Source organism: Schistocerca piceifrons, chromosome 1 (genome assembly GCF_021461385.2).
Source record: "Schistocerca piceifrons isolate TAMUIC-IGC-003096 chromosome 1, iqSchPice1.1, whole genome shotgun sequence".
NCBI lineage: Eukaryota > Metazoa > Arthropoda > Insecta > Orthoptera > Acrididae > Schistocerca > Schistocerca piceifrons.
Window position 1 is genome coordinate 840459230 of NC_060138.1, and position 25865 is coordinate 840485094.

Genomic DNA, 25865 nt, shown 5'->3' on the forward strand with positions numbered 1-25865 from the left:
ACGACGAGAAACGCCCCGCATTTGACGCCGCAACGAAATCGCGAACCGCCGCTGTTAGAAGCGTTTGCTGTTCAAGGAGATTTTGCAAAAGTTGCTCGACAGTAGCCATGGAACCCTGTGGGTCAATGGTGAGAAGGAAAAATCCACTACCTCGTCGCCAATTGTTATAACGTCAAGTTTAACAAGTATATTTCAGAATGACACAACACATATAAGTCGCAGAGTAAGTTGACAAGCAAGACATGTGTACACGTTAGCATTCGAATAAGCACTGAGTCCCAGTCTAGTGGCCGCTGCTCGGCTGGCCGCTTAGGTGGCGCAGCTGCTGCATGGCTGGCAGACAGCGCCGCACGTAGAGGACACGCGTAATTGCGCGGCGGCGCTTTGAATGATCGGCGAGTCACAACACTTATCCCATCCCATCTCATCAAAGGTAGGGGCCGCGTGTGAAAGCAGCCAAGACATTACCAGCTCTGCTGCAATTTCTTCAAAGTATTTTATGTGTACATGACCACCAACCGACTGTCCATCAAAATGAATGGCCACTGACGAACTGTGGCTAAGAACAGAATTGACCATCAGGCTGTGGAACACGCTGTTGAGCACTGGATCCTTCCACCTAGCAGCTGCTTTTCTGAACTCATAGATAGGAGTTACCCTGGCAAGACATCCTTCTCTCCCATAATCTTCCTGATATCAGTCTACATTAATCCCTTGCCCCACACCTACCCTCTCCTTGCCCCAGAACCATAAGTTCACCCATTTTGCCACCACTTTCTCTTCCCCAAAGCCTCGCCTTCCTCTTTTCTGTCATCTCCTCCCAACCAACTCCTCATAATCATCGTCGTCATCATCATCATCATCATCATCATCATGTGCTGCACAACCTCACCATGGCCAGTGCCTGCATGTTAAATTTTTATCCCATGCACTTTCTGCCTGTTCCTCCCACATTCAGTTTTTTTTTACCTGCAGAACTTTGAGTCCCAGCATTGTGTTTTCGTGTAGCACAATGTGTGTGTGTGTGTGTGTGTGTGTGTGTGTGAGAGAGAGAGAGAGAGAGAGAGAGAGAGAGAGAGACTATATTATTATACATTACTGTGTTTGTCAATAAAGTTCCTTTGTGATATTTCCAGAAACATTTATAGAGCTGAAGTAAACTATTTATTTCTTGATTAAACACAATAAGCATAGTAATTCCTTTCACACATTTTTAGTCAAAATATGAGGGAGAGCAATGTAGGCCAGTATACTCAAATAAAAACAAAGCAATGTCCTACTCACTGAACCATGGACGTTTCATTATTCTTACCTCAAAAACTTGAAGGGTCCAAGGATGTGTAGATCGAATGCTTCTGTTTATGGGCCATACAGCAGATACGCTGAACCTAACAATGGAATTTCTGTTTCCTCTGGCACATGAAGAGAAATTTATGGTTTTGTGTTGTCATGCCAAAGACATCATCAGTTAACTGTGAAGAATCTATCGGTCAGATCAGTTTATTTCATTTTTGTAATAGGCCAATAGAGTTACTACAAATATTTACCAGTATTTAACAGGCCATCTAGTCAATATGGGGTTTGATTGTGACCAACCATATTTGGTGTACCATTAGACAACTTTATTTACAAGACAAACCTCTCAACTAGAACTTCAGCAATTTAAAAACACAAACAACTTAAAACTGACTTAAGAAACACTAATGAATTAAATTGGAAATACCTTATAATAGATTATTCTCAATAACCTGTGCCAATTTTTAAAATTATATCAACAAAAATAACCAATGTTTGAAAATGTAATGTAGACCTATAGGAAAACTATTCTCCTGCCACCAGTTGTTAATAGATTTTTTTATGTATGTGCATTAAATCTTAAAATTAGCAACACTTAGTGTGGTGATAAAATTGACTACTGCCAGAAAGGATCTTGGAAGAATACCACAAACAAATATACAAAAAAAAAAGGTTTAACTCAATTGTAGCAGCACTGTGCAGTTGACAGATAGCTCCTGTCACTCAATACAGCCACTGCAGCAATTCATAAGCAATGGGCTGAGTACAGTATCCAGCCCAGGAAGCAATCACTTGCTCCTCCCGTCTGTCTACATGCAGATCCACAGCGAGCCCCAGTCGTCCACCACATCATTGCTGCTTAATCTGCCCAGAGCAAGAGTGCCACACACTGCCAAGTTGCTGTTGCTCAGGACAGAAACGGACTGTCCTCTTGCCAGTGCACCACTGTTAACACCTTGAGGAGCAAGCACTGCCCTCTTTCCTGCTTGCAAGTGTCATCAAGGAGCAGCACAGTATCTACATTTACATCCACATCCAAACTCAGCAAGCCACCTGACGGTGTGTGGTGGAGGGTACCTTGAGTACCTCTATCGGTTCTCCCTTCTATTCCAGTCTCATATTGTTTGTGGAAAGAAAGATTGTCGGTATGCCTCTGTGTGGGCTCTAATCTCTCTGATTTTATCCTCATGGTCTCTTCGCAAGATATACGTGGGAGGGAGAAATATACTGCTTGACTCCTCGGTGAAGGTATGTTCTCGAAACTTCAACAAAATACCGTATCGAGTTACTGAGCATCTCTCTTGCAGAGTCTTCCACTGGAGTTTATCTATCATCTCTCTCCGTTGGATCTTCTCTATCTCTTCTATCAACCCTATTTGGTACGGATCCCACACCGGTGAACAGTAGTCAAGCAGTGGGCGAACAAGTGTACTGTAACCTACTTCCATTGTTTTCGGACTGCATTTCCTTAGGGTTCTTCCAATGAATCTCAGTTGGCATCTGCTTTACCGATGATTAATTTTATATGGTCATTCCGTTTTGAGTCACTCCTAATGCCTACTCCCAAAGAATTTGTGGAATTAACTGCTTCCAGTTGCTGAGGTGCTATATTGTAGCTAAATGATAAAGGATCTTTCCTTCTATGGATTTGCGGCACATTACACTTGTCTACATTGAGATTCAGTTGCCATTCCCTGCACCATGTGTCAATTCGTTGCAGATCCTCCTGCATTTCAGTACAATTTTCAATTGTTACAACCTCTTGATATACTACAGCATCATCCGCAAAAAGCCTCAGTGAACTTCCTATGTTATCCACAAGGTCATTTATATATATTGTGAATAGCAACGGTCCTATGACACTCCCTGCGGCACTTCTGAAATCACTCTTACTTCTGAAGACTTCTCTCCGTTGAGAATGACATGCTGTGTTCTGCTATCTAGGAACTCTTCAATCCAATCGCACAATTGATCTGATAGTCCGTATGCTCTTACTTTGTTCATTAAACGACTATGGGGAACTGTATCAAACATCTTGCGGAAGTCAAGAAACACGGCATCTACCTATGGCCCTCTTGAGTCTCTTGGACGAATAGCGCAAGCTGGGTTTCACACGATCGTCTTTTTTGAAACTCGTGCTGATTCGTACAGAGTAGATTTCTAGTCTCCAGAATATAGTTTAAAAGTCAGCAGGCTGTCACTGATATTGAGTGTGCTGAATAGCAATACAGTTTTAACTTTACTTGCCATGTGAGAAATTCGGTAAACAAAAAATGTGGCTTTCTTCTTGCAATTTAATTATTTGCTACAAATACAAAAGTGTCAGTAGTTCTGAAAAGGTAGTGATGTATCTCATTTCACTTTTGTATAACTAGAAATTACTAAGAAGTAAACATGTTGTCAATAGTGTCACGCAGATGTAATGGTGAAATGTTTCTTGAGTTTTCTTTGTTGATGGTGTTCACAGCTTAGTAAGGCAGCAATGTTGCAGAAAGGTGCTGAATACATCCAACAGCTGAGAGCTGAACGGGATCAGCTGCGAGAGGAGATGCTGAGTCTCCGCCAGGAAATAGAGTGCCTCAATGCATCAATTAGGTATGACTCCAGAACATTTTATTTTTGAAATTTCCATTACCCTCCAAGAAAAATAAAACTTCCATTTTGAAACCAAATGCTTAGTTCTTAACCTTACTTAGAAAATTGTAAGGGTACTAGCCACCAGTGTGTGCAGCATTCGTGCCTACTTTAGAAAGTCCACCTGAAAATGCTAGTTGGTGATGGTTCAAGGTAGAACTTCAGAGGTGCTGTTCCTCAGCTTTTTCTTCAGCTTTTCAGTAGTGCTCCTAATGTGCTTTGAATCTTTAAAGTTTAGTTGTAAGAAATCCAAGAACTTTGAACAGACAGAATAAAATTTACTTTCTAATTACAACATGCTAGGAAAAAAGAAATATTATGCTTAGTTGCTTTTGACTGTATATAAATATAAATCGTATATATAAATATATAATTAATACAGCAAATACCCATAAGCATGTGAATATATACATATACATATGAAAATAAATAACTTAAATCCTAAACTGTAGTAACCAAGCCCAGAGAGCAAGCTTAATAAACAGACAGTTTATAGCAATTGCGTATACCTATCATTTTTCTGCACTTTAAATTGTGCGGATAATAAATTCTGCTTGAAAGTTATTTGGTAGGGGGAAATTGGCTACCACTTGTGTTCTTATGTCCCTACAATAAATTCTGTTAACTAGTTATTCAGTAATGAGGGAACTGGCTGCCAACGCATTCTTGAGATGTAGCTTACATGGTGCTTCATTAATACCTGATCTTTTCATGGTTTGCTGACAAGTGATTGAAAATGTTTGTTTCTGAACAATAAGATATATTTTTGTACCTAAGTAAGTGCTATTATGTCTTCATAGATTTTCTCATTCCTATTATTGATTTTGTTAACTGAGTTGTTGAAAAAAATAAATACTGGGTGTTTGGAAATTCCAGTTACCAGCTTCTAGGGCTTCTAGAGGGGATTAGTACATAATATTTTGAATAGGAACCCATGTCTGGAAACTAATTGTTTCTGTTGTACAATGGTTTCAATTCAGATGTGTAACTTGTCCACTTTTGCTTGAGAAACTGAATTAGACATGATACAGTACAAGTATTTGGTAACAGTTTGAAAGAAAACATAACGAAACATTCATTTATCAATTAAGCACATTTGTTTGTGTAAACAATTAAACATTACATGTGTACATTATTCCAGAACAAAAAAGGACCCAGCATACTGTATGTACAGAACAGTACTGATGCACTACAACAGCATCTCGATGTGGCGAACACCAGCGTTGTGGCAGACATCTTACCTAGGAAGCACATTCTGGTACAAACTCTCCATCCCACCTGGTGTCTCTTCAGTTTCTAGTGCAGCAGCCAGAATTCGTGCCAGCAGATCTTCCTCTGCCTCTACAGGAGTCCTGTAAATTAAACTTTACATACGCCCCCACATCAGGTGACTGTCTGACATAGTACATGTCATCCTGTTTACCCTATTGGCATACCAGGACAAGAAGCTCTTGAGATTTTTCTCTTTCCCTTGACAGACATGGATGTGTTACACATCTGAATTGAAACCATTGGACATGGGTTCCTATTCAAAATATTTTGTACTCACTCCCCTCTAAAAGTCCTAGAAATTATAATGTATGGAGATCTAATATTTTAACTACTATCTCATTATTTTCAACTATTTCTAGAAATTAGTAAACATAATTTCCTTGAAATAATTTTTGTTGTGTGGTTAAGTGGGCATTCAGTGCTCTCTCTCTCTCTCTCTCTCTCTCTCTCTCTCTCTCTCTCTCTCTCTCTGTGTTTGTGTGTGTGTGTGTGTGTGTGTGTGTGTGTGTGTGTGTGTGTGTGAGGGCGCGAACGTGCTTTTTGGCACAGGGGAAGCATCTCAAGGATATAAAACCATTTTTTTAGGGTCATTGGATAAATTATTTGTTACAGCAATTGTCAGGCACTGCTTCCAGCTACTGGAGCGCCTGTCTCACGGCAACGAACCAGTAAAATGAAAGAAATGTTTGATGAATATGTTCGTATCAGGACACTAGAGAACTGGAAGTTCTGGATCGTATCCTTTCAGACATTCTTGTATGTCGATTAAGTAGTTTATTATTCTTAATCCTAAACTTAAGTAGATTCGTGAACAAATTAGTTCTTGTAAATTGTTCAAAGTACCGTCATACAAGGTGATTTCGGACGGTTTTGTCATTATTTTGATTGTAACTTTCGTATATATTGTTAGATTAAATTAATTGTTATGGAAGTGGTAGGGTATATGTGTAACGAATAAAATATCCCAGAACCAGAAAGTATATATGTAGGTACATTTATCTGAGACAGTTAAATAAAGTGTCTGAAGTCACCCCATGGATTGGGGTGATTTCGGACACATGTTTGTTTTTAAATCTCTGTCTGAAATCACAGTATATAGAGGGTGAATTCAGACAGTTACTGCATTTTTTTTTCAAATTCTACATGCTTTTTATTTGATTTTGGTGACATTGTACACATTTTAAGGGAGCCCTTTATTATGAATAAGTGATATGGAATGATATAATGGATTTTATATATTACAGATAAGTTTTTACTTTGCAATAATTTAAACAAACAGTCTCTTTGTTCACTTCTGCTCAAGCTCATTTAATATTCTGAGTGTCGTTTGAGGAATAAATGCACTCATTCTTCTCCTGGCAAGATATTATGAAATTTCTTCTCTTTTTTGCTAGATTTATCAAGTTAGCCTTTAACTAAATATCTAATATCCAATATAGTGAAAGGAAATCCCCAATGTGCAGCCCTCAAAATACCTTGCTTCACCATTTCTTCTTTATTTGGCACTGGCTATCCTCCCATTTTTTTCGGATGTGCTTCCTGCACTTTATTTTGTAGGGTTGATTTAGGTATACCATACAAATCACATGCTTTTCTGTACGATAATTTACCACTATGAATAGCACGAACAGCTTTATCTAAAAGTTCTGGGTCATAATTACACCGTACTGTAGCACCTCTCCTGCTCTTACACATTCTTGGCATTGTCCGAAATCACCCCACACAGTACACAGTTTTACAAAAACCGTCGTTATTTTATAACCTTGCATGAGAAACTCGACAGACTTGTACAGAAATTGTCTCAATGCTGTTAGCTGCTGAGCGCGTTGACAGTTATGGTTACAATAACTTCCCGCTCGGCACAACAGTAGAAAGTTTCCACTTTACGATAATGCATGGATTTTTAACACAGAGACTGTTCATCAGCTATTCACCTAGGGAAACAATTGACGCAAAATAAAAGTTGTGGAAAGCGATAAATGCAATCTTGCGCTTAAAATAACTGGCGCATGGAAGTTAAAATAAGTAACTCTTTGTTTCTATGCAGTAGCAAAGAGCAAATAAGCCATACTGTCCGAATTCATCCCGGTGTCCAAAATCACCCCGTTTGACGGTACATGTTACTTTATGTAATGACACAAGAAGAATGTATAATGAAACTATATTAGCAAAAATATGTTTGTCTTTTGACAACAATTCGATTAGAGCACACATAAGACTTGTTTCTGTTACATACCTGTGATCCAAGAAGTAAGTAGATCTTCTTACTTTTGTATTTGTCTGTCCTTCTGAGTCAGTCCAGAAAGTTAATGCAGTGAATGTGAAAGAAAATATCTGTTTATGAGGTAGGAAACATTTATTACGTGAGCAAATGTGGTATGATGTAAGGGAATTAATAGCCAACAATTGATTCAAAAGATTTGGCTGAATAATGTATGCGATACCACTAAATTCTAAAGCAGGTGCAAATGTGATGCTTAATGTTTTCAACTATCAAGTAATTACTAACCTCTGGAACATCCAGATATTAATGTAAACTTCCATAATAACAACAGTGGTACAATTTGTATCAACAGAAAATCAGCCATTGGAAATATATAATTGAGTACTCATTACAGTCAAAGTTGTGATGCAGTACAATTGATTACTGACTTGAGCCAATAGAATTGATTACTGCCTTGGGCCATTAGGTGCCATATTTGGATCTACAAAAATCAAATAAAAATTGACAAATACAGTTTTGTATATTAGCCACTTCATGTTCCATTATTGTAAATCTGAATGTGGCCCATAATTGTTGAACCTGGTAGGCAGCTGTATTGCATTGTAACTGTGACTAGTAGTAGACAGCAATGAACTTATGAGTAACATGTAACAGACACACAGTGAAAACAACAAAAAAGTGAAGTGAACATGGTAACTGGGCTTCCTTATTGTAGTTGCTGATCACAAGTCTAGGCCATATTACCATATTTCATGACAGGTGCAAAGTGTATACAGTGGGGCATGCTACAAGTGTGACATAAGTAGGGAACTTGCAATGCCCTTTTCTGCAGTTTCTGGTTAGGTACCATTGTACATTCATTCTGAGGATATGAAAAAAAGATAAAATTCAAAAACATTGTGCAGTAGACCTCAGACAAGTATGAGCTGAGAAAGGTTATGAGGATGGGTTCAGCAGCCAGCAAGTGCCTTTGGATCCCTAATATGAAACACATATATTTTGGGACAGTATGAAAGAATGACAAAATGCTCAGCTTACCTTCAAATTTTGTCTTACTTTAAAATTACCTCGTTGCATGGTTGCTGCCCATTTCCAGTGAAGACCGTTGACTTTGGGGATTGAAAACATTTTTGGCTCATTATCATGGTTTCCTCTTTGGTGTGGCACAAAACACTTGTATAGCATCCCAAGAATATAACTATTCTGTCAACATAAAAACTATTCTCACATGTGCACAAAACTAAGCTAGTAGCAAGACTTTTTAAATACATTTTTATGTGCCGCCAACATGAACTCTGTTCAGAATAACGTGTGCAAAAAGAAATAATTTGAAATCCAACACATACTCTTCTATGGCTGATTTTCTGTAAAATAGAGCTTTAAGTGATGGAGACTACCTCTTCTTGCAATACTCAATGTTTTAAACAATGCATATACGAGGCGTGTTTTTTAAGTAAGGTCCATTTGAACATAAGTATACAATGAAAGGTTATTTCATAAAAGTAAATTTATTTTCAGAAAGTACATATTTCACTCTACTTTTCGACATAGTTACCAAGTTTGTTGAAACACTTATCATACCTCTCAACCAATTTTAAAATACCCTCTTCATAAAAACTTGACGCCTGCTCCAGTAACCAAGACTTCACTGCCATTTTCACATCTTCGTCGTAATTGTAACGGTTGCCAGTGAGGTGTTCTTCGAGGTGGAGGAACAGATGGTAATCACTCGGTGCAAGATCAAGACTGTAGGGTGGGTGGTCTAAAACTTCCCAGCCAAAACTGTCCAATAAATTGTGGGTCTGACCTGCAGTGTGTGGTCTTGCATTGTCATGGAGAAAGACAATTCCCTTTGTCAGCATGCCACATCTTTGTTTTGAATCGCTCTGCGTAGCTTCTGCATTAATAGTGGTTCCTTGTTGCATGAAGTTGACCAACAAGACGCCATGCCTATCCCAAAACACCGACGCCATGATTTTGTGCTGGGGCAGAGTCTGTTTGGCCTTCACCTTTACAGGCAAGTGTGCGTGTGCGTGTGCGTGTGCGTGTGTGTGTGTGTGTGTGTGTCCATTCCATGCTCTGTGTCTCCATTCCATGCTCTGTTGCTTCGACTTGGGCATAATATGCGAAATCCTTGTTTTGTCTCCAGTCACGATCTGACTCAAGAAGCCGTCACCTTCTTCATGACAACAAGTCAAGAACTTCATTTCTTTGGTTTTTGTGGTCCTCTGTTAGGAGTTTCAGGAGCCAACAGAAGCACAGTTTCCTAAACTTTAGGTGTTCAGAAACAGTGTTGTAAAGCACTGATCTCGACACATCAGGAAATTCGTTTGAGAGACCTGTTATTGTGAAGCGCCTGTTCTCACGAACCCTCGTTTCAACTGAAGCCACCAAATCGTCTGTAATCAAAGAAGGGCGACCGGACCAGTCCTCGTCATGGACGTTGTCGCGGCCAGCTTTGAATTCTCGTACCCACTTCTGCACTTTGCTTTCACTCATAACAGTATCACCGTACACTTTGCAAATATGTTGATGAATTTCTGCAGCAGACAGGTTCCTTGCTGACAAAAACCATATCACTGAACAAACCTCACACGTGGCGGTTGAGTTGACAGTCTTAAACATTTAGAAAGCATAGAACAGAACCGTACAGGTTAGCTACAGAGCTGAAACTGAGCACAGTTGTTCCCGAGGCATGCTGGTACATGACGCACGTGCTCGTTGCGGTATACGCGCGATCTACTAGTGTCTACAACAATACGGACCTTACTTAAAAAACAAACCTCATATATCTCACAGAAACTTGGTTGCTAATTTTGTTACCATTAGTGGTTATAGCTTTTGCCACCAGTAACATTCACTTTGTGGCCATGGTCTTTAGCACGTAGGTGTTAGACTTTGGCCTTGGAGCTCCTGAGTTCAATCCCAGATAGGAGTGGGGATTTTTCTTGTTCAAGTCCCTCCAGTATGGTTTCAGATCCACTCAACCTGGTATTAAATGTGTACTAGGTGTTTTCTTGTGCGTAAAAGGCAACCAAGACAATTTACCTGCCACCCTGTATCTCCTAGTACCACAGCAAAGAAAGGCTGCAGTCTCCCTACAGATAGGCCAATAGCCCAGCCATGTGCTAGCACCACAGACTTTGCTTTACTTTTTTTAACAGTCATTGTTTCAGAATTCAGAGTTTGTCACGAGGCCTGTAGTATGAGGAGGAGATGTGCACATGACTGCTGCAAGATTGTATGATTATTCTTCAGCTCCAGATTGTCTGCTTCTGCTTCTGTAGAGTTTTCAGTGTGATCTTGACTCCTGGCAAGGCACCTAAAGGAGGTTTTTAAAAAACAACAAAACTGAAAAGGCTCAAGAGGTAAGAAGTTGACAACAAGGCAGATTCCATTATTTTTGTATTTGATCCTTGGCAGGCACAAAAAATTTAATTTGCAAAATCAGTACTATGTTTTACTTCCTCCTGCCACTTCCATTTTTCCCCTCCATATGTTGTCAGTCTTATTTTTGTTTGTGTTCCCTTCTTTCTTGATTATGCATCACCTTTAAATTTCTAATGATTTCCTGGCAGTGGCCTCAGTCTTCTATCTGAGTAATTGTTCTTCCTCATAAATTTTGTGTACCTTTGTTTTTTCTTGTTTTGATTTTAAATGCTCCCTTGCATATTGGGTGACATCTCTAGTTGCTATTGACCAACTATATTTTTGCCATGGAGGGGAAATCCCATTTTTACTTACTTTACAGGAATGAATCCATTTTCTCAATACTTTTCATCCTACTAACATCTGCTGTAGTAAATATATAAGACTATTCTAGCCTTCCTTTGAAAATATATATAAATATTGTAATTATTGTAAGACTTAAGTTCAGACATTCTCCTTTCCAGTTGCTTAGCAAATTCTGATGGGTCGGGTTTTATCTCATAGGATCTTCTTTCTAAAGTTTTCTTTTGCCAACAATTCTTTATTACAATTCCTTATTTAATATTCTGTAGCGTATATTTTCTAATTCTGACCCATTGTTCACTTACTGTTTCTCACTCATTCTTTAGCAGTTGTTAAAATTAAACATGTTTCAGATTATTTGTTTGGGATTATAGTATTTTACTTTAACACATATTCAGTTTAGCATATTATTTGAACCGCTTTTGTCATCATATACAGCAGCTGTGAGCACTGCAAGCCTTGATGATTTATACCGCTCCACCTTATTATGGGTTGAGCAGCACTGTTCTCTTGTTGAACTCCGACCAGGTACGTACACACAAGCATGGAATTTTCTACTGCCTATTATCATATTTACCTGATTATAACACAAGGTTTTTTCCAAATTCATCTTTTGAAAAATATGGGTCATCTTATATTCACAAACTAAACTATAACTGCTGGGGTCAATGATTTTACATCGTTTAAGAGATTAATATAGAGGCCATCCTGCACTTACAGGTAAAGCTTTGACTTTTGAGGTTTTGTACAACTTTATTTTTAAGAATTCCAAAGCGCAGGGCTTAGCAAACAATGCTTTTGTTCAAATAGGCTCAACATTTCCTGAATAGCTGATTCGTTCAGTGCAGTATTCACCTCGGTCACACAATCGTGTGACATTTGGCAGCTTAGTTGAGAACTACAATGGATGCAGGGAAGGGAGTGGTAACTTGGTAGAATATTTTATCATGCTGCCAACTACAGGAATGTGCTGTACCTTTTTTAGGAATAGCTACCATGTTTAAACTGCAGTTTGCCTGAATCCATTTGTACTCAGAATCGAACTGACTTCAAAATTGGACAAATACTCAACAGTAGCATAGATTTCTGCAACAGATACTAAAAGTCTAGGTTATGGCCAGTGGCCTACTTATGTATTTTGTGCGGCAATGTTGTCGACGCTCATCGTGAGGTATAACAGGAATGATAGGGTTCTAACACAGCCAATGAGAGAGTGGCAGACAGACGATATGTTTGGAAGCCAGAGATGATGTAAATTTCTCACATTAATATTGAAGTGAAATCTGCTGCATGTTCAGGAAAAAAAGTCATGTTCTCAGATCCTACTGTAACCACAATCTCAGAAATGGCCAAGTATTTGTGACAATGAAGATATAAGTTTCACAGCTGTCCTGCTAGAATGATGATGATGATGATGATGATGATGATGATTAAAAATAGTGATACCACAGATGACAGGAACAAAAAAGACAGTAAAGTTAAAAATTAATGTAAATCATTTTGTTTTGTTTATTTTATCACTCTTTGTATAATGTAGACAGTGAATAAATGACATAAGTTTAAATAGACACTTTATAAACTTTTTAGGTAAAACCCCTTCAGCAGTAAAAGTTTTTAATTTTGATTAGTCAGAGTATGTTAAAAAAATAATTTTTTCTGAAGCATCCTCTTTAAAATTGAGGGTCGTCTTATATTCAGGTAAATACGGTACATTGCCTGTTTTCAAAGTTAATATTTCATGTTATGCCAGTTTTTTAGCACAAAATGCGTTGTTATCAAATAAAACAGGAGTATAGGTGTTGTAACATAAGGTTATTGGATAAACTTGGTAACTTTGTAAGATATTTCATGACAGTCTACTAGCCTATTACATATCAAGTATTGTTTCATCTCCTTTCATGTACATCAACATGACTGATCACGGCACTTAAGTACTTGGCAGAAGGTTTATTAAATCACCTACTGACTATTTCTCTACTGTTCCACTATCAAACAGCTTCAGTGATTGCCACCCACCTCGGTTATCATGTCCAAGAGACACTGTCCCAAGTTTCACAATAGTACAAAATCATCTGCTCTTCTTTGGACTTTTTTGATCTCCTCCGTCAATCCTGTCTGGTAAGGACCTCATACTTCACAGCTGTACTCTACCAGAGGATGGACAAGTGTAGTGTAGGCAGTATCTTTAGTTGACATGTTGCATCTTTTACATGTTCTGCTGATAAAACACAGTCTTGGTATGGCTTCCCCACACCATTATCTTTTAAGTTGTTTGTAATTCTAATTACTAGGTATATAGTGGAACTGACAGCCTTTAGACTTGTGTAATTTATGATGAAACTGAAATTTAACTGATTTCTTTTAGCATTTATGTGGATGACTTCTCCTTATTTAGAGACAATTGTCACTTTTCACACCATGCAGATACTGTGCCTCGGGTCATTTTGCCATTGGTTTTAATTTGCTGAAGACTTTTCTCAAAGGTAAATGACAGCATTGTCTGGAAACAGTCTGCGAGGACTGCTGAGATTATCTCCTAAATCGTTTATAGGGATTAGAAAAACAGAGGACCTATAACACTTCGATTACTACAAACTGTGACCTTTCTGATGACAGTGAATCACAAATCCTTTTGCACAACTGAGACAGTCCCCTCCCCCCTCTCCTCATAGGCTCACAATTTGATTAGAAGTCGCTTTTAAGGAACAGAATCAAAAGCCCTCTGGAAATTTAGAAATATGAAATCAGTTTGAGATCCCAGCCAGTAGCACTAACCACTTTTTGTGTATATATAGTTGTGTTTCACAAGAATGATATTTTTTTAATCCTTGCAGACTATATGGCAGTAGGCAGTTTTCTTTGAGGTAACATTTGAACACAGTGTATGTTCCACAGTTCTGCTGCAAATAAACATCAGCAATAAGGGTCTGTAATTCATCGGATTATTCTTAATTCCTTTCTTGAGGATTGGTTTGTCTTGTGCAATTTTGTGGTATTTAGGTATGGATCTTTCGTCTAGTGAGCAGATGTATATGTTTACAAGTATGGAAGTATTGTATCAGTATACTCTGAAAGGAACTTAATTGGTACATAATCTATACCATAAGATGCCTTTATTAAGCAGTTTAAGCTGCTTCACTATGCCAAGGATATCTACTTCTAAGTTACTCATGTTGATAGCTGTTCCTGATTCAGATTCTCGAATATTTACACCATCTTCTTTGGCAAAGGGGTTTTATAAAACTTTGTTTTGTAACTCCACTTTATTGGCACTGTTGTCGGTAATGTCAACATCGGTATCACGTAGTATACTTTGCATAAGACCAGAAGGTCTTCAGATTTTCTGTAAAATTTCGAGACAGAGTTTTGTTGTAAAAGCTATTAAAAACATCCCACATTGAAATCCACACTAAGTTTTGAGTGTCAGTAAAACATCACCAATCATTTGAGATTTTACATTCTTTTAAGTTTGGCATTCTTTTTTCATTGCTTCTTTGACAGTGTTCTGACCTGTTTTGTGTACCATGGGGGATCAGTGCCATCTTTTATTAACTTATTCAATATAAATCTCTTAGTTGCTGCCAATACTATTCCTTTATATTTAAGCGACATCTGGCCAACACTTACGTAGTTAGTTTGGAAGGAATGCAGACTGTCTCTTGGGAAGGTGTCAAGCAAATTTTTATATACTTTTTAAAATAGATGTGTTTTCTATTTATTTTTTGTGGTATTCATCCTCGCTACAACAACCTTGTGGTCAGTAACCCCTGTATCCATCTTGGTGCTTCCTATTTGCTCAGGGTTATTTGTTGCTAAGAAGTCAGGTATATTTTTGCAACCATTTACACTTAGGGTGAGCTCCTGAGCTAATTGTTCAAAATAATTTTTTGAGAATGCATTCAGTAGGATTTCGGATGATTATTTATACCTACTGCCAATTTTAACCATGTATTTTCACCAATGTGTTCTGGATAGGTTGAAGTCACCACCAACTATAATTGTATGAGTGGAGTACCTATTTGAAATGAGACTCAAGCTTTTTTTTAACTATTCAAAATCTGTATTATCTGAGTTAGAGTATTGGTAAAAGAAACCAATTGCTAATTTATTCTGGTTCTCAAGTATGAATCCTACCCATACTAACTCACAGGAACTATCTACCGCAATTTCATATAAACTAACTCTTAATAGCAACAAGCAGTCCACCACCAGTGATATTTAGCTTATCCTTTCTGAACACAATTAGGTCATTTTGTAAGAATTTCAGCTGAGTTTGTCCCCAGCTTTAGTCAGCTTCAGTGCTTTCTATTAGCACTTGGAACTTTGATTCTTATCCAACACAGCTACGATGATTTACAACTACAGTACTGAGTGTTGCTGTGTCCACCCTCATCCTGTGTTTGTCCTGCATCCTTTGAGACTGAAGCCCTTTCTGTATTTTCCCAAGACCACCTAACTTAAAAAACTGCCCAGTTCATTCTTCACAGCCCCTGCTACTTTCGTAGTTGTTACCTGAGTGTAGTGGACCTTTGACATATGAAGCAGAACCTGGAACCCCACTGCACTATAGCACATGTCAAGGAATCTACAGCCTGCACAGTCACAGAACTGCCTGAGCCTCTGATTCAGATGCTTCACTGGGCTCTGTACCAATCATCTGCCATCAGTCCTGTTGATGATGCTACAGATGATGAGCTCTGCCTACATTTCACAGGCAAGACTGTCAGTCCTTACTAGATCAGATAACCAGCCAAAACCAGCATCCTATACTCGTCATGGCTTCCGGAAGCACATCCGTGTCATTCTAATACAGGTTTTCCTAAGTTTCAAAAAATACCTACAGACTTGTTTCTCTCCCGCTGGATACTGGCTTTCATTATGTTACAGTTGAGATACATGTATTTAGTAACAAAAGTTGTGTTAGAGCTTTTTTTATCAAATATTTTCAAAATAAACACTTTTCTGCTTCAGAATAAGACAACACAATGTGAACAGTGGTTCCTCGTTTGGGAGGATTATTTCTTTACTCTAAATCAGGTCAACCTGTTTTATGTTTAGTCTGCTTTCCCTAAATTACTTCTGTTGGTTGTTGCGTCTAATTTCTTCCTCCCATCTTTTAGAACACTAGCTGTATGCCCAGTAACTTCATTGTCAATATAGTGTAAATGCCTTTATCACTATGCCCTCTGTTATTCCTTTTATGTGTTTTCTGCATTGAATAGTCATTATAGTTTGTGGCCAAAAACAGTCTGAAAATATTGTAAGGTATTGCAGTGGATGTTGGGCTGAGAAGTAATTGTTGAGAAAAACATTCGATCCATTGCGCAGTTTCCAAGTTATTTAGCACTGAAGCCAGTCAATTTGGTCATCATGCCTGTAAATGCAAGCAGCCTGCCAATACAATTAATGTCAGTTGTTCTCATAGCATAGGTGATAGTGCACCAAACTGTCAGCATTGGTTCAGTTTCAATCCTTACTACCGTCCCATGTGCAATTTTTGTATTACTCTCTTGTTCAGTTTTAAGAAACCAAATGAAAGCACGTTTAGCAACACCACCTCTGGGTAGCTGCTTGAGTTTGCGCACATGACTACCTAATTGGCTATCTTCCCTACTAAATAATTTGGAAAAGGTGCAACATACCAAATTTTTTTCTTAAGAATTATTTCTCAGCACAACCTCCCCAGGAACAGCCTTGAAATCTTTTCAGACTGTTTCTGACCACCCTGTACAAGCTCATAAGCATTAAATTAAACATAATCACCATGCAAAGGATGCAGGCAATAATAGTAATAATAAATGTTAAGTTCAAACCAGGTTGGTTGTTGGAATTGAGTGTGTTGTAGAACAAATTCCCACCACTGCGTTACACACAGTGCTCAACAGAATTGCAAGTTCCACAGTTGGTCAAGAATGCACTATAGCCACGGCATTTGTTTTACAGAGCATTGTCTGCAACAAGATACTGTTTATCAAAAGGAAAAATAGTTTGAGAAAACTGTAAAAGTACAGAGAGAACACAAACACTAAAGATGAAATTTTTAAGTGTTGTCAGTGGAAACGTGTAAAAATAAATAAACTAGCCTAGCCTTCAAGACTGTTAGTTGCTTACTTAAGGAGGATAGAGGAATGTGTTGGGGAAGGTTAGAAAGGAGGAGCAGGTCATTCAGCACATATGTTGAGGGGGTTCCACCCATTTTTAGTATGATGAGGGGGTCAGGGGGAGAGAGAAATGCTGTGCCATCTTCAAACCAGAGATGAGATGTATTTTGGAATAAGTGGAAGAGAAGGGGCTGGGGAATACCAGTGAGAGAGAGCAAAACACATGAAGATAAAAAAGTGACAGAATAAGTTATTGAGTAAATAAACAAGAAATGCTACCAAGACTGGCAAGAGGGAAAGGGTAAAAAGGAAAAGGGAAGATATGTCAGCAGATGTAAACTTAAGGAAGGTGGCAAAATGTGACGATATGTTTGTGTGAGTGACATTGCCATGCTTTCTGATTTTTCCCAATCTCTCTCTCTTTTCCCCTGCAGGAAGGAACTAACAGTCGAAAGCTAGAAGAGTGGTTTCTACTTAGAAATTGCCTTCTGATGGTAAGTACTGGCAAGCCATTCTGTTTCCTTGTAATTTAGAGGACACTGTGTTACTGGCATCGATTGTGTGCCTTTGTTTGGCTGTGCATAAGCTGATAAGCCATCTCCCACTGGTGAGAGAAATCATTTTGGTGATGCAGCAGGTGTAGGTAGTGACAGTAAAGTGCACAGGATAAATATTGCAAAAGGCACTGTCACTGTGATACAAACATTATGACGAAGAACTGGGTTGAGAGGAACAACAGTCCATGAGGCCATTGTGGAGGACATATCCAAAAAACTATCTGCTTAACTTGGCAGCATCTGGGCATATACAGGGTGACACATGGGAGGTGGACGGTTTTTAATGAAATAATACTCAGCCAACTTTAAAATTAATGCATGTTTATTTACACAAAATCAAAACTCATTATTTGCCATTTTAGTTAACAAAGTTATTTGTGAAAAATAATGTTGTCAAGGTGATGTCCATCATTTCAAATGCAGGACTCAAGTCTCTTCTCAAAATCCTCCATCACACGGACTAAAACCTCTGCAGGGATGGCAGCAATTTCTTGAATGATTGCATTCTTCAACTCGTCCAAATTTCGTGATTTGTGGTTATAGACATAGTTCTTAAGGTACCCCCACAGAAAAAAGTCACATACTGACAAGTCGAGAGACCTGGGAGGCCAAGGAAACATTGCCAAAACGTGAGATAATCTGGCCAGGAAACATGCGTCTAAGAACTGTCATTGAAGTGTGTGCGGTGTGCAATGTTGCCCCATCCTGCTGGGACCAAACGCGTTTTAAAGGGATTCTTCGTCTTCTTTGTTCTGGTTTCAAGAATGTTTCAAGCAAATGAACGTAACGAACCGAATTAACAGTAACTGTGGCCCTGTTCTCTTCAACAAAAAAAAAAAAAAAAAAGGAAAGAAAGATCCGATAATGCCAACGGAGCCAAGAGCACACCAGACTGTTACTTTTTCTGAGTGTAGAGGATGCTCTGGGGCCCAGTAACGTAGGTTTTGCTTATTCATGGTCCTGTTTAAATGAAAATGAGCTTAACTACTCATCAATAAAATTTCATTTTCATTCGATCCCAAAATCACTTGTATTCTGTAAGCGAAGTCTTCTTGTACAGCAAAATCAGTTTCCTTTAGTTGTTGGGCAATGAGCTTTTTGTAGGGATGGAATTTTAGTTCTTAATGCAAAATTCATCTAACCGATTCACGATTGATTTGTAACTCACTAGCATGACATCTAGCTGACCGTCCTAGGCTTCTGACTGCTGCTTGCCTTACCCTTTATACACTTTCTGGTGGTGTTACTCTGCCTCTCAGGGTCAGGATGCTTCTTATCCAGTATGTTTCCAGTTGATCTGAAGTTTTCCACCCATCTGAGGGTTATGTTACGGCTCGGAACAGCTCCATGTGACTGACATTAAACCGCGCACGAAACAGTCGCTGCATAGCAATCATAGATACACCACTTTTCACGAAACTGTCATAGACACACTTGACGTTGCAAGTCCCACTCCTCCACAGTGACTGAGTAAATGAAATGGCATCTTGTGTGGATCAGAGCTATCCCCACCACAACCACCTCCCACCACCATGCCCTCAGTACTACGCAGTCGCTGCATAGCAATCATAGACTCACCACTTTTCATGAAACTGCCATAGACACACTTGACGTTGCAAGTCCCACTCCTCCATAGTGACTGAGTAAATGAAATGGCATCTTGTGTGGATCAGAGCTATCCCCACCACAACCACCTCCCACCACCATGCCCTCAGTACTACGCAGTTCAAAACCGTCCGTCTCCCGTGTGTCACCCTGTACATTCACTGCAGATGACAAAACTTATAAGAGGTGAAATATTGTGTGGAAAATATATTTAATGTGTACTGAAGTATGAAGATAACTTCCCTTCCTCTCTTATTTGGCAGATACCTTCTCTGCCACTTGTAACTTATTAGGTTTTCATATCTCATCTGTTGTAGGAGAATTTCGATCTTCATGTGAGTGTAGTTTTATTTCTGAGTTCCTTTCTGTCATACACACACTAATTTGTTAGATAAACAAAGACTAATTATACATAATGTGGGATTTGACTAGTGTAGTGGCAGTTGCAGAGACAAGAGGACGCTCCTGAAGCTGTAGCAGTTTGTCTAATACACATTAATTAATTTTAGTCTGTGTTTTTCATGTACTTCTATGAAGAAGTGAACTGTTCCTGTTTATTTTACCATGTAGACTAGTGTTTACTACCTTACTCTTAATTAAGTTTTTTGGTGTAAATTTTAGTGCATTATCTTTGTGTGAAGTGCCTTTCGTTGGTATTATAGGTTAGAGGTAGCATGGCAGCAGAACTTAGATTGCACCCAGGGACTTCTTGGGTTAGTGTTACATTACTCGTGCTAGGAATTGCCCACTGCATGTAAACAACTGGAAGCTATGTTGGCCCTGGTTGACAAGCTTCCGGTTGCTGCCCTCAGCTGCAGTAGCATTGGAGCACCGGAGACAGTTGCTTTGGCATTGCTGGAGCCTATTGTGCCACTCTGTTGCCACTGCACCTTCAGATCCACACGTCTCTGCTGGCCCAAATTTGCCTGATGGTGATTGGCGAACAGTCTTGGGATCATGAATGACTGGGTGTAAGGCAAACTTAATACGGACTGTATGGCTGCTCCTTTATGCCTCAAGAACAGTTTTGAGGTATTGCCCACTGCTGAAAGTACTTCTGAGCTGGCATGGTATGTCTTACATGTTTGGAGCATGGCTTATGCTCTTGAGAGGTGCAGAGAAGCACAGAGGTTGGGATTGTGTGTTGGTGGGAGCTCCAATGTTAGGCCGGTGTTTGAGCGGCTCATTGAAATATTGGGCAGGTTGGGAAAGAAGATCAGTATCCACTCTGTTTGCTTGCCAGGGGGTGTCATCCAAGATGTGGAGGAGGCTATGCTGGCACTGTTTGTGTGTAGTGACTGCACCTGGTTGCAAATCAGGCTCATGTCAGCGCAAATGGTGCCTGTCACGTGGGTTCGTAGGACATCCTTGGTTCCTTGAGGTAGCTGGCTGATTTGTTGAAGACAGCTAGCCTCATCCATGAGGTGGAAGCAGAGATATCATTTTGTACCCTAGTTCCCAGAACTAATTACTGTCCTCTGATTTGGAACCGAGTGAAAGGCTCAGACTATTCTGTGCTGATCGTGAAGGCGGATTTCTCAACTTGTGCTATCCAATGGAGAAACATTGGACCCCTCTCCCTTAATGGATCAAGTGTGCACTACATCCAGTGAGATGTTACCAAGGTAGTGGAAGACTTGCGGCATCCACATATGGGATTTTAGCACAGAAATCCCTTCGCAGGCCCAAAAAGACATGTTCTGAGTCCATACAGGGTAGCATTCTTCATAGCAGATTGGTGAAAGGAAATGTTACTATAGTATCAGTTAGTGACAGGAGCGTCTATGGGAAAGTCCCAGAACTAGTTTCACTTATAAATGGTTACAGTGTTCACATACTACTTGGGACAGAAAGCTAGCTGAAACCAAATGTCAGTAGCCATGAAATTCTAAACTCAAGACTGGAATGTATGTCACAAAGATAGGTGAGTTTATAAGCAATAATATCTAGTGAAATTATTAAAGAGTTAGAATGTGAAGTAATTTGGATGAAGATAAGTGTCAAAGGTGGCTCAAACATGGTTATCAGATGCTTTAATAGATCCCCTGCCTCAGCACCAGTAATAACAGAACATCTGAGAGGAAACTTGGAGAATATTCATCTAAATTTCCTGGTTGTGTTACAATTCAGCTGGAGATTGTCAGTTATCAGCTACAGCGTAGGTGATTCAAGTGATTAGGATGGGTAGTAGGGGCAGAGAATTGAGTAAAATCATTGTAAGTGCTTTATCCAAAAAATTACCTTGAGCAGTTCATCAGAGAACTGACTCATGAAGATCAAATCAGAGTCCTGCTGGAACAAACAGAACCAAACTTTTTGGCTTTGTTAGCATAGGACAGGGAACTGATAATCATGAGGTCATTATGACATCACTGAATACCGCTGTAAATAGGAATACAAAGAAAGGTAGAAAGATTTTTGTGTGTAGCAAGAACGACAAGAGACAGATTTCAGATTACCTAATAGCTCTACATGAAAATTTCCTCTCAAGCATGGATGTTCACAAAGTTCAAGAGCACTGTACAATATGCCTTAGACAGTTACATGCTGAGCAAAATTGTGGTGGACAGAAAAGACACACCCCGATTCCACAACCACATTATGAAGCTGCTATGAAAGCAAAGAGAGCTTCACTGCAAATTTAAATGTAGCCAAAGAATCACAAACAAATGAAAATTAAACAAAGCCAAAATTGACATAAGGAGATTTAATCGTGAAGTGTTCAGCGAATTCAGCAGTAAAATTCTACACACTAACTTCACAGAAAATCCAAAGAAGTTTCAATCATATGTTAAATCAGTAAACAGATTAAAGATATTGATCCAAATGCCCGGTGACCATAATGGCATTAAAACAGAGGATGGAACTGTCCAAATATAATACTCATTTTTGTAAAACTGTTCACTCCTTTAAATAGCCACACAAACAACAGAGTGAAAGATATTGAATTAAGCGATCAAGGGATAGAAAAGAATCTATCAGTTTGATTCTACACAGAGTAGGTCTCTTGAGAAGCAAAGCATAGTTAACTATATGCAAAAAAGCACTGGTCATTTCCGTTTTTAGGAAGGGTTGTCAGGTTTACCTGCGAAACTATAGACTTTGGGACCAGTTTTATGCATGCATATTATGTTATTTCTGGAGACGTTGTGTGAAACCCAGCTTGCTTTCTTTCCATTAAGACCCAAAAAGCAGTAGACAGTCACCCAGGTAGATGCCGTGTTCCTTGACTTCCAGAAGGCATTTGATACAGTTCAGCACTTCCGCCGAATTAACAGAATATGAGCATACAGAATATCAGACCAACTGTGTGTTGGGGTTGAAGAGTTTCTAGCAAACAGAAGACAGCATGTCATTCGGAATGGAGAGAACTCTTTAGGAATAAAAGTAACTTTGGGTGTGTTCCAAGTGAGTGTTATATGACCATTATTTTTCACAATGTAGACAAATGACATTGTAGGTAATGTCAGAAGTTCCATGAGGCTTTTTGTGGGTGATGTTGTATACAGAGAAGACACAATACTATAAAATTGTAGCAAAATGTGGAAGAGCTGCAGATGATGGATGCTTCGTTCAGGGATTGGCAATTGACACTCAGCATAAACAAATGTAACAATCACTGGAAGCAATTACTTCCATAAAATACCTAGGATTATGCATACAGAGCAGTTTGAAGTGGAGCAACCAGAAAAATTATTCAAAGTTAAGACAGATATCAGACTGAGATCCATCAGGAGAATCGTCAGGAAATGTAGCCCATTAAAAAAGGAAGTAGCTTGCAAAACACTTGTTTGACCAATATGTGAATATAGCTTGTCAGCCTGGGATCCACACCAGGTAGGATTGATAGAGGGAAACCCAAAGATCCAGCAAAGATCAGCATGTTTTGCTACAGGTTAATTTAGTAAGTGCGAAAGTGTCACAGAGGTGCCCAGTCATCTCCAGTGACATATGCTGCAAAAGAGGGGTTCTGCATCAGTTTGGTGTACTGTTAAAGTTCCAAGAGTTTGTGTGTCTAGAAGAGTCAACCAGTATATTGCTTCCTGCCATGTATGTTTTGCGAAAAAACTATGCAGACAAAATTTGAAAGATTCGAGACCACAAGAAGGCTTATCAGTAATCTTTCTTCCTGTGAACCATACGAGACTGGAACAGGAAAGGGGGAAGTCACACTGGTAAATGAAGTACTCTCTGTCATACACTGTAAGGTTGCATGTGCTGTAAATGTGTAAAAAATGGTTACTCTAATGCTACCCCGAGCGTTACATTTTCAGTCAATTTAAAAGTGCGATAAAATGTGAAATCAGTATATTTCAGCAACGTTTATTAAACTTTGCATATTTCAGTGAAATTTATTACTTAACCGCAAAACATCTGAATATACAAGTGTGCGACTTGTACTGTCTTTAATATATCCATATTATATGTGAAATCACCACAAAGATGAAAAAAAAAGTGAAAATTAATTACGATTGTAAATAAATAGTTGTTGTGTAAATATGTATGTGCTAGATATGATGTTCTGCTAACGCTGAACCAAGGATGTTTTATTTATACCTGGATAGAGTACTTAACAAATAAAAGTGAGGCAAGAAACAAGCATCAAAGTTGAGATATATAGTAAAAAATCACCATCTGCAACTTACAAAGCTTTACTAGATGACTTCCGACAGTACTTTTTCTTGCTTTATTGCATGTGAAAGGATAGTAGTGTAGAATTTTTGAATTTTTTTGCTTATCTTTTCTCTTTGCTTCTCTTTAATTCGCTGCAATCCATAACTAGATATAAATACAGCATTATTGCACTAAACACAGGAATGTTTGTTAGGAAAGTGGCAAACATACATCGCTTGCTTGAATTTTGGAATGGGTGTTTATTTCTGGCGTCTGCTGTATTCTTACTCTTTAGTTTTCATAATTACAGAACAAGATTTTCTAAAAGATGAGTAAAGCTACTTTTTTCTGTCGTATAGATAAGGTATCACTGGGATTAGCTGCTGTTAATTAACCGTTACACTGTAATGTCTTGTTAATTCATGAATGAATGTGATTGTAGTGTGTTAAAAATAGGTAGGCACAAAAGACTAAGGTTTCTATGTTCATGACAAAAATTCTTTTATGTGTCACTTTTATAACGTGAAACTCAAGTAGAAGGACAATTTGGGGGGAAAACACGTTAACAGTGCTAGTCAAAAGACAAAAAAACATCTGCAGTGGCTGTAGGAACTTCATCTAAAATACTGGCTGCTACTGGTGAGATGCTATAAAATGTCAAAAAAATGAAAATTGGTGTTGAAGTTTTGTCATTTGTGAATAAATATGTACCCGGTGCTGACTGTATACCCATTTCAGACAGACTTCCCCAAGAATATGTCAGGTAGTGCAGTGACGAAATGAAAGAAGAAATCAAAGATGCTTTTGACAAAAATGGCAGGTGCATATTTGCAGTTTTATTTTGGACAACTGCAACATCAGAACAGAAACTGTATTGTAACTTTTTAGATGTTGCTAACAAGTTCTGCTATCAGAAGTTCTTGTGCCTAGGCCACAGTAGGGACCCTAAAAGACTATAGCATTAAACATGAAAATAAACTTAGTAGATGATATCTTCATGAAAGTACCAAAGGAGCTAAACTTTATTGTCAAGTTGTCTGCACTCTCGCAAAATGAAAAAAGCAAGAGAAATTCCCTCACCTGATTAAAATCTTCACCAATCCAATAATCGTGAGAGGGAGTTCTTGGTTCTATGCAGTGCAGTACTTGTATACATACTTGCCAGCAATCATGGAATTTTTCAATCATTCAAAAACAAAAAAGCTCACTCTTGATGATCATTTAAGACATGAAGCTGCATCAGATTTAGTCTTCTTAGAGTGCACATTTGTAAGTTGTATATGTATTAACATTGGCAGTTCAATTACAACACTAGAAGACACGACTTACCCATTCGCATGTTTGTTAAGGGAGGCATTTGAGAGTGTAGAATCACTATTGAAAAAATCTGAAGATTGTTTTTCAACAGTTGCTATTAATTGTTCCGACACATTCCAAAACTAGGCATGGACAGCATTTGCAAAATTTTGTCTCAAATCTGCTGCTATGTAAGGTTTACAGTAACTATGTAAACACGCATCACAAGGCCCAGCTAATATTTTTTTACAAAAACATTGGCAAGCCACCTGACTGTTTTTTTTTTTAAACATTCCATTGACATCTTGCTAACTGTTTGAGATGTAATGAGAAGCCTGATATAGTGAAACTTCTACTCTGCGAAAAGCTTAAATATGATGAATTTGAAAGAGCTACTTTACCTGCAATTCTGGTACCTGTCAATATCGTGGATGCTGAGAGGTACTTCTCAACATACAGTATAGTTGTAAGTGACAGGAGGAGGTCAGTGAAGCTAGACACTATTGAAACAACCTCACTGATCGCATTCAATAG

General features: G+C 38.6%; 1 protein-coding gene across 2 annotated transcripts in view; it reads left to right on the top strand.

Annotated features, from left to right (window-relative positions):
• The window catches only part of LOC124715014 (MLX-interacting protein), a 377416-nt gene that overhangs the window by 315761 nt on the left and 35790 nt on the right, over positions 1-25865 (top strand). For both annotated transcript variants that reach the window (XM_047243067.1, XM_047243069.1), the window contains 3 exons: positions 3764-3891; positions 5815-5938; positions 11557-11686. In XM_047243067.1, the coding sequence (XP_047099023.1) occupies positions 3764-3891; positions 5815-5938; positions 11557-11686 (382 nt within the window). The remainder of the gene's footprint in view (positions 1-3763; positions 3892-5814; positions 5939-11556; positions 11687-25865) is intronic.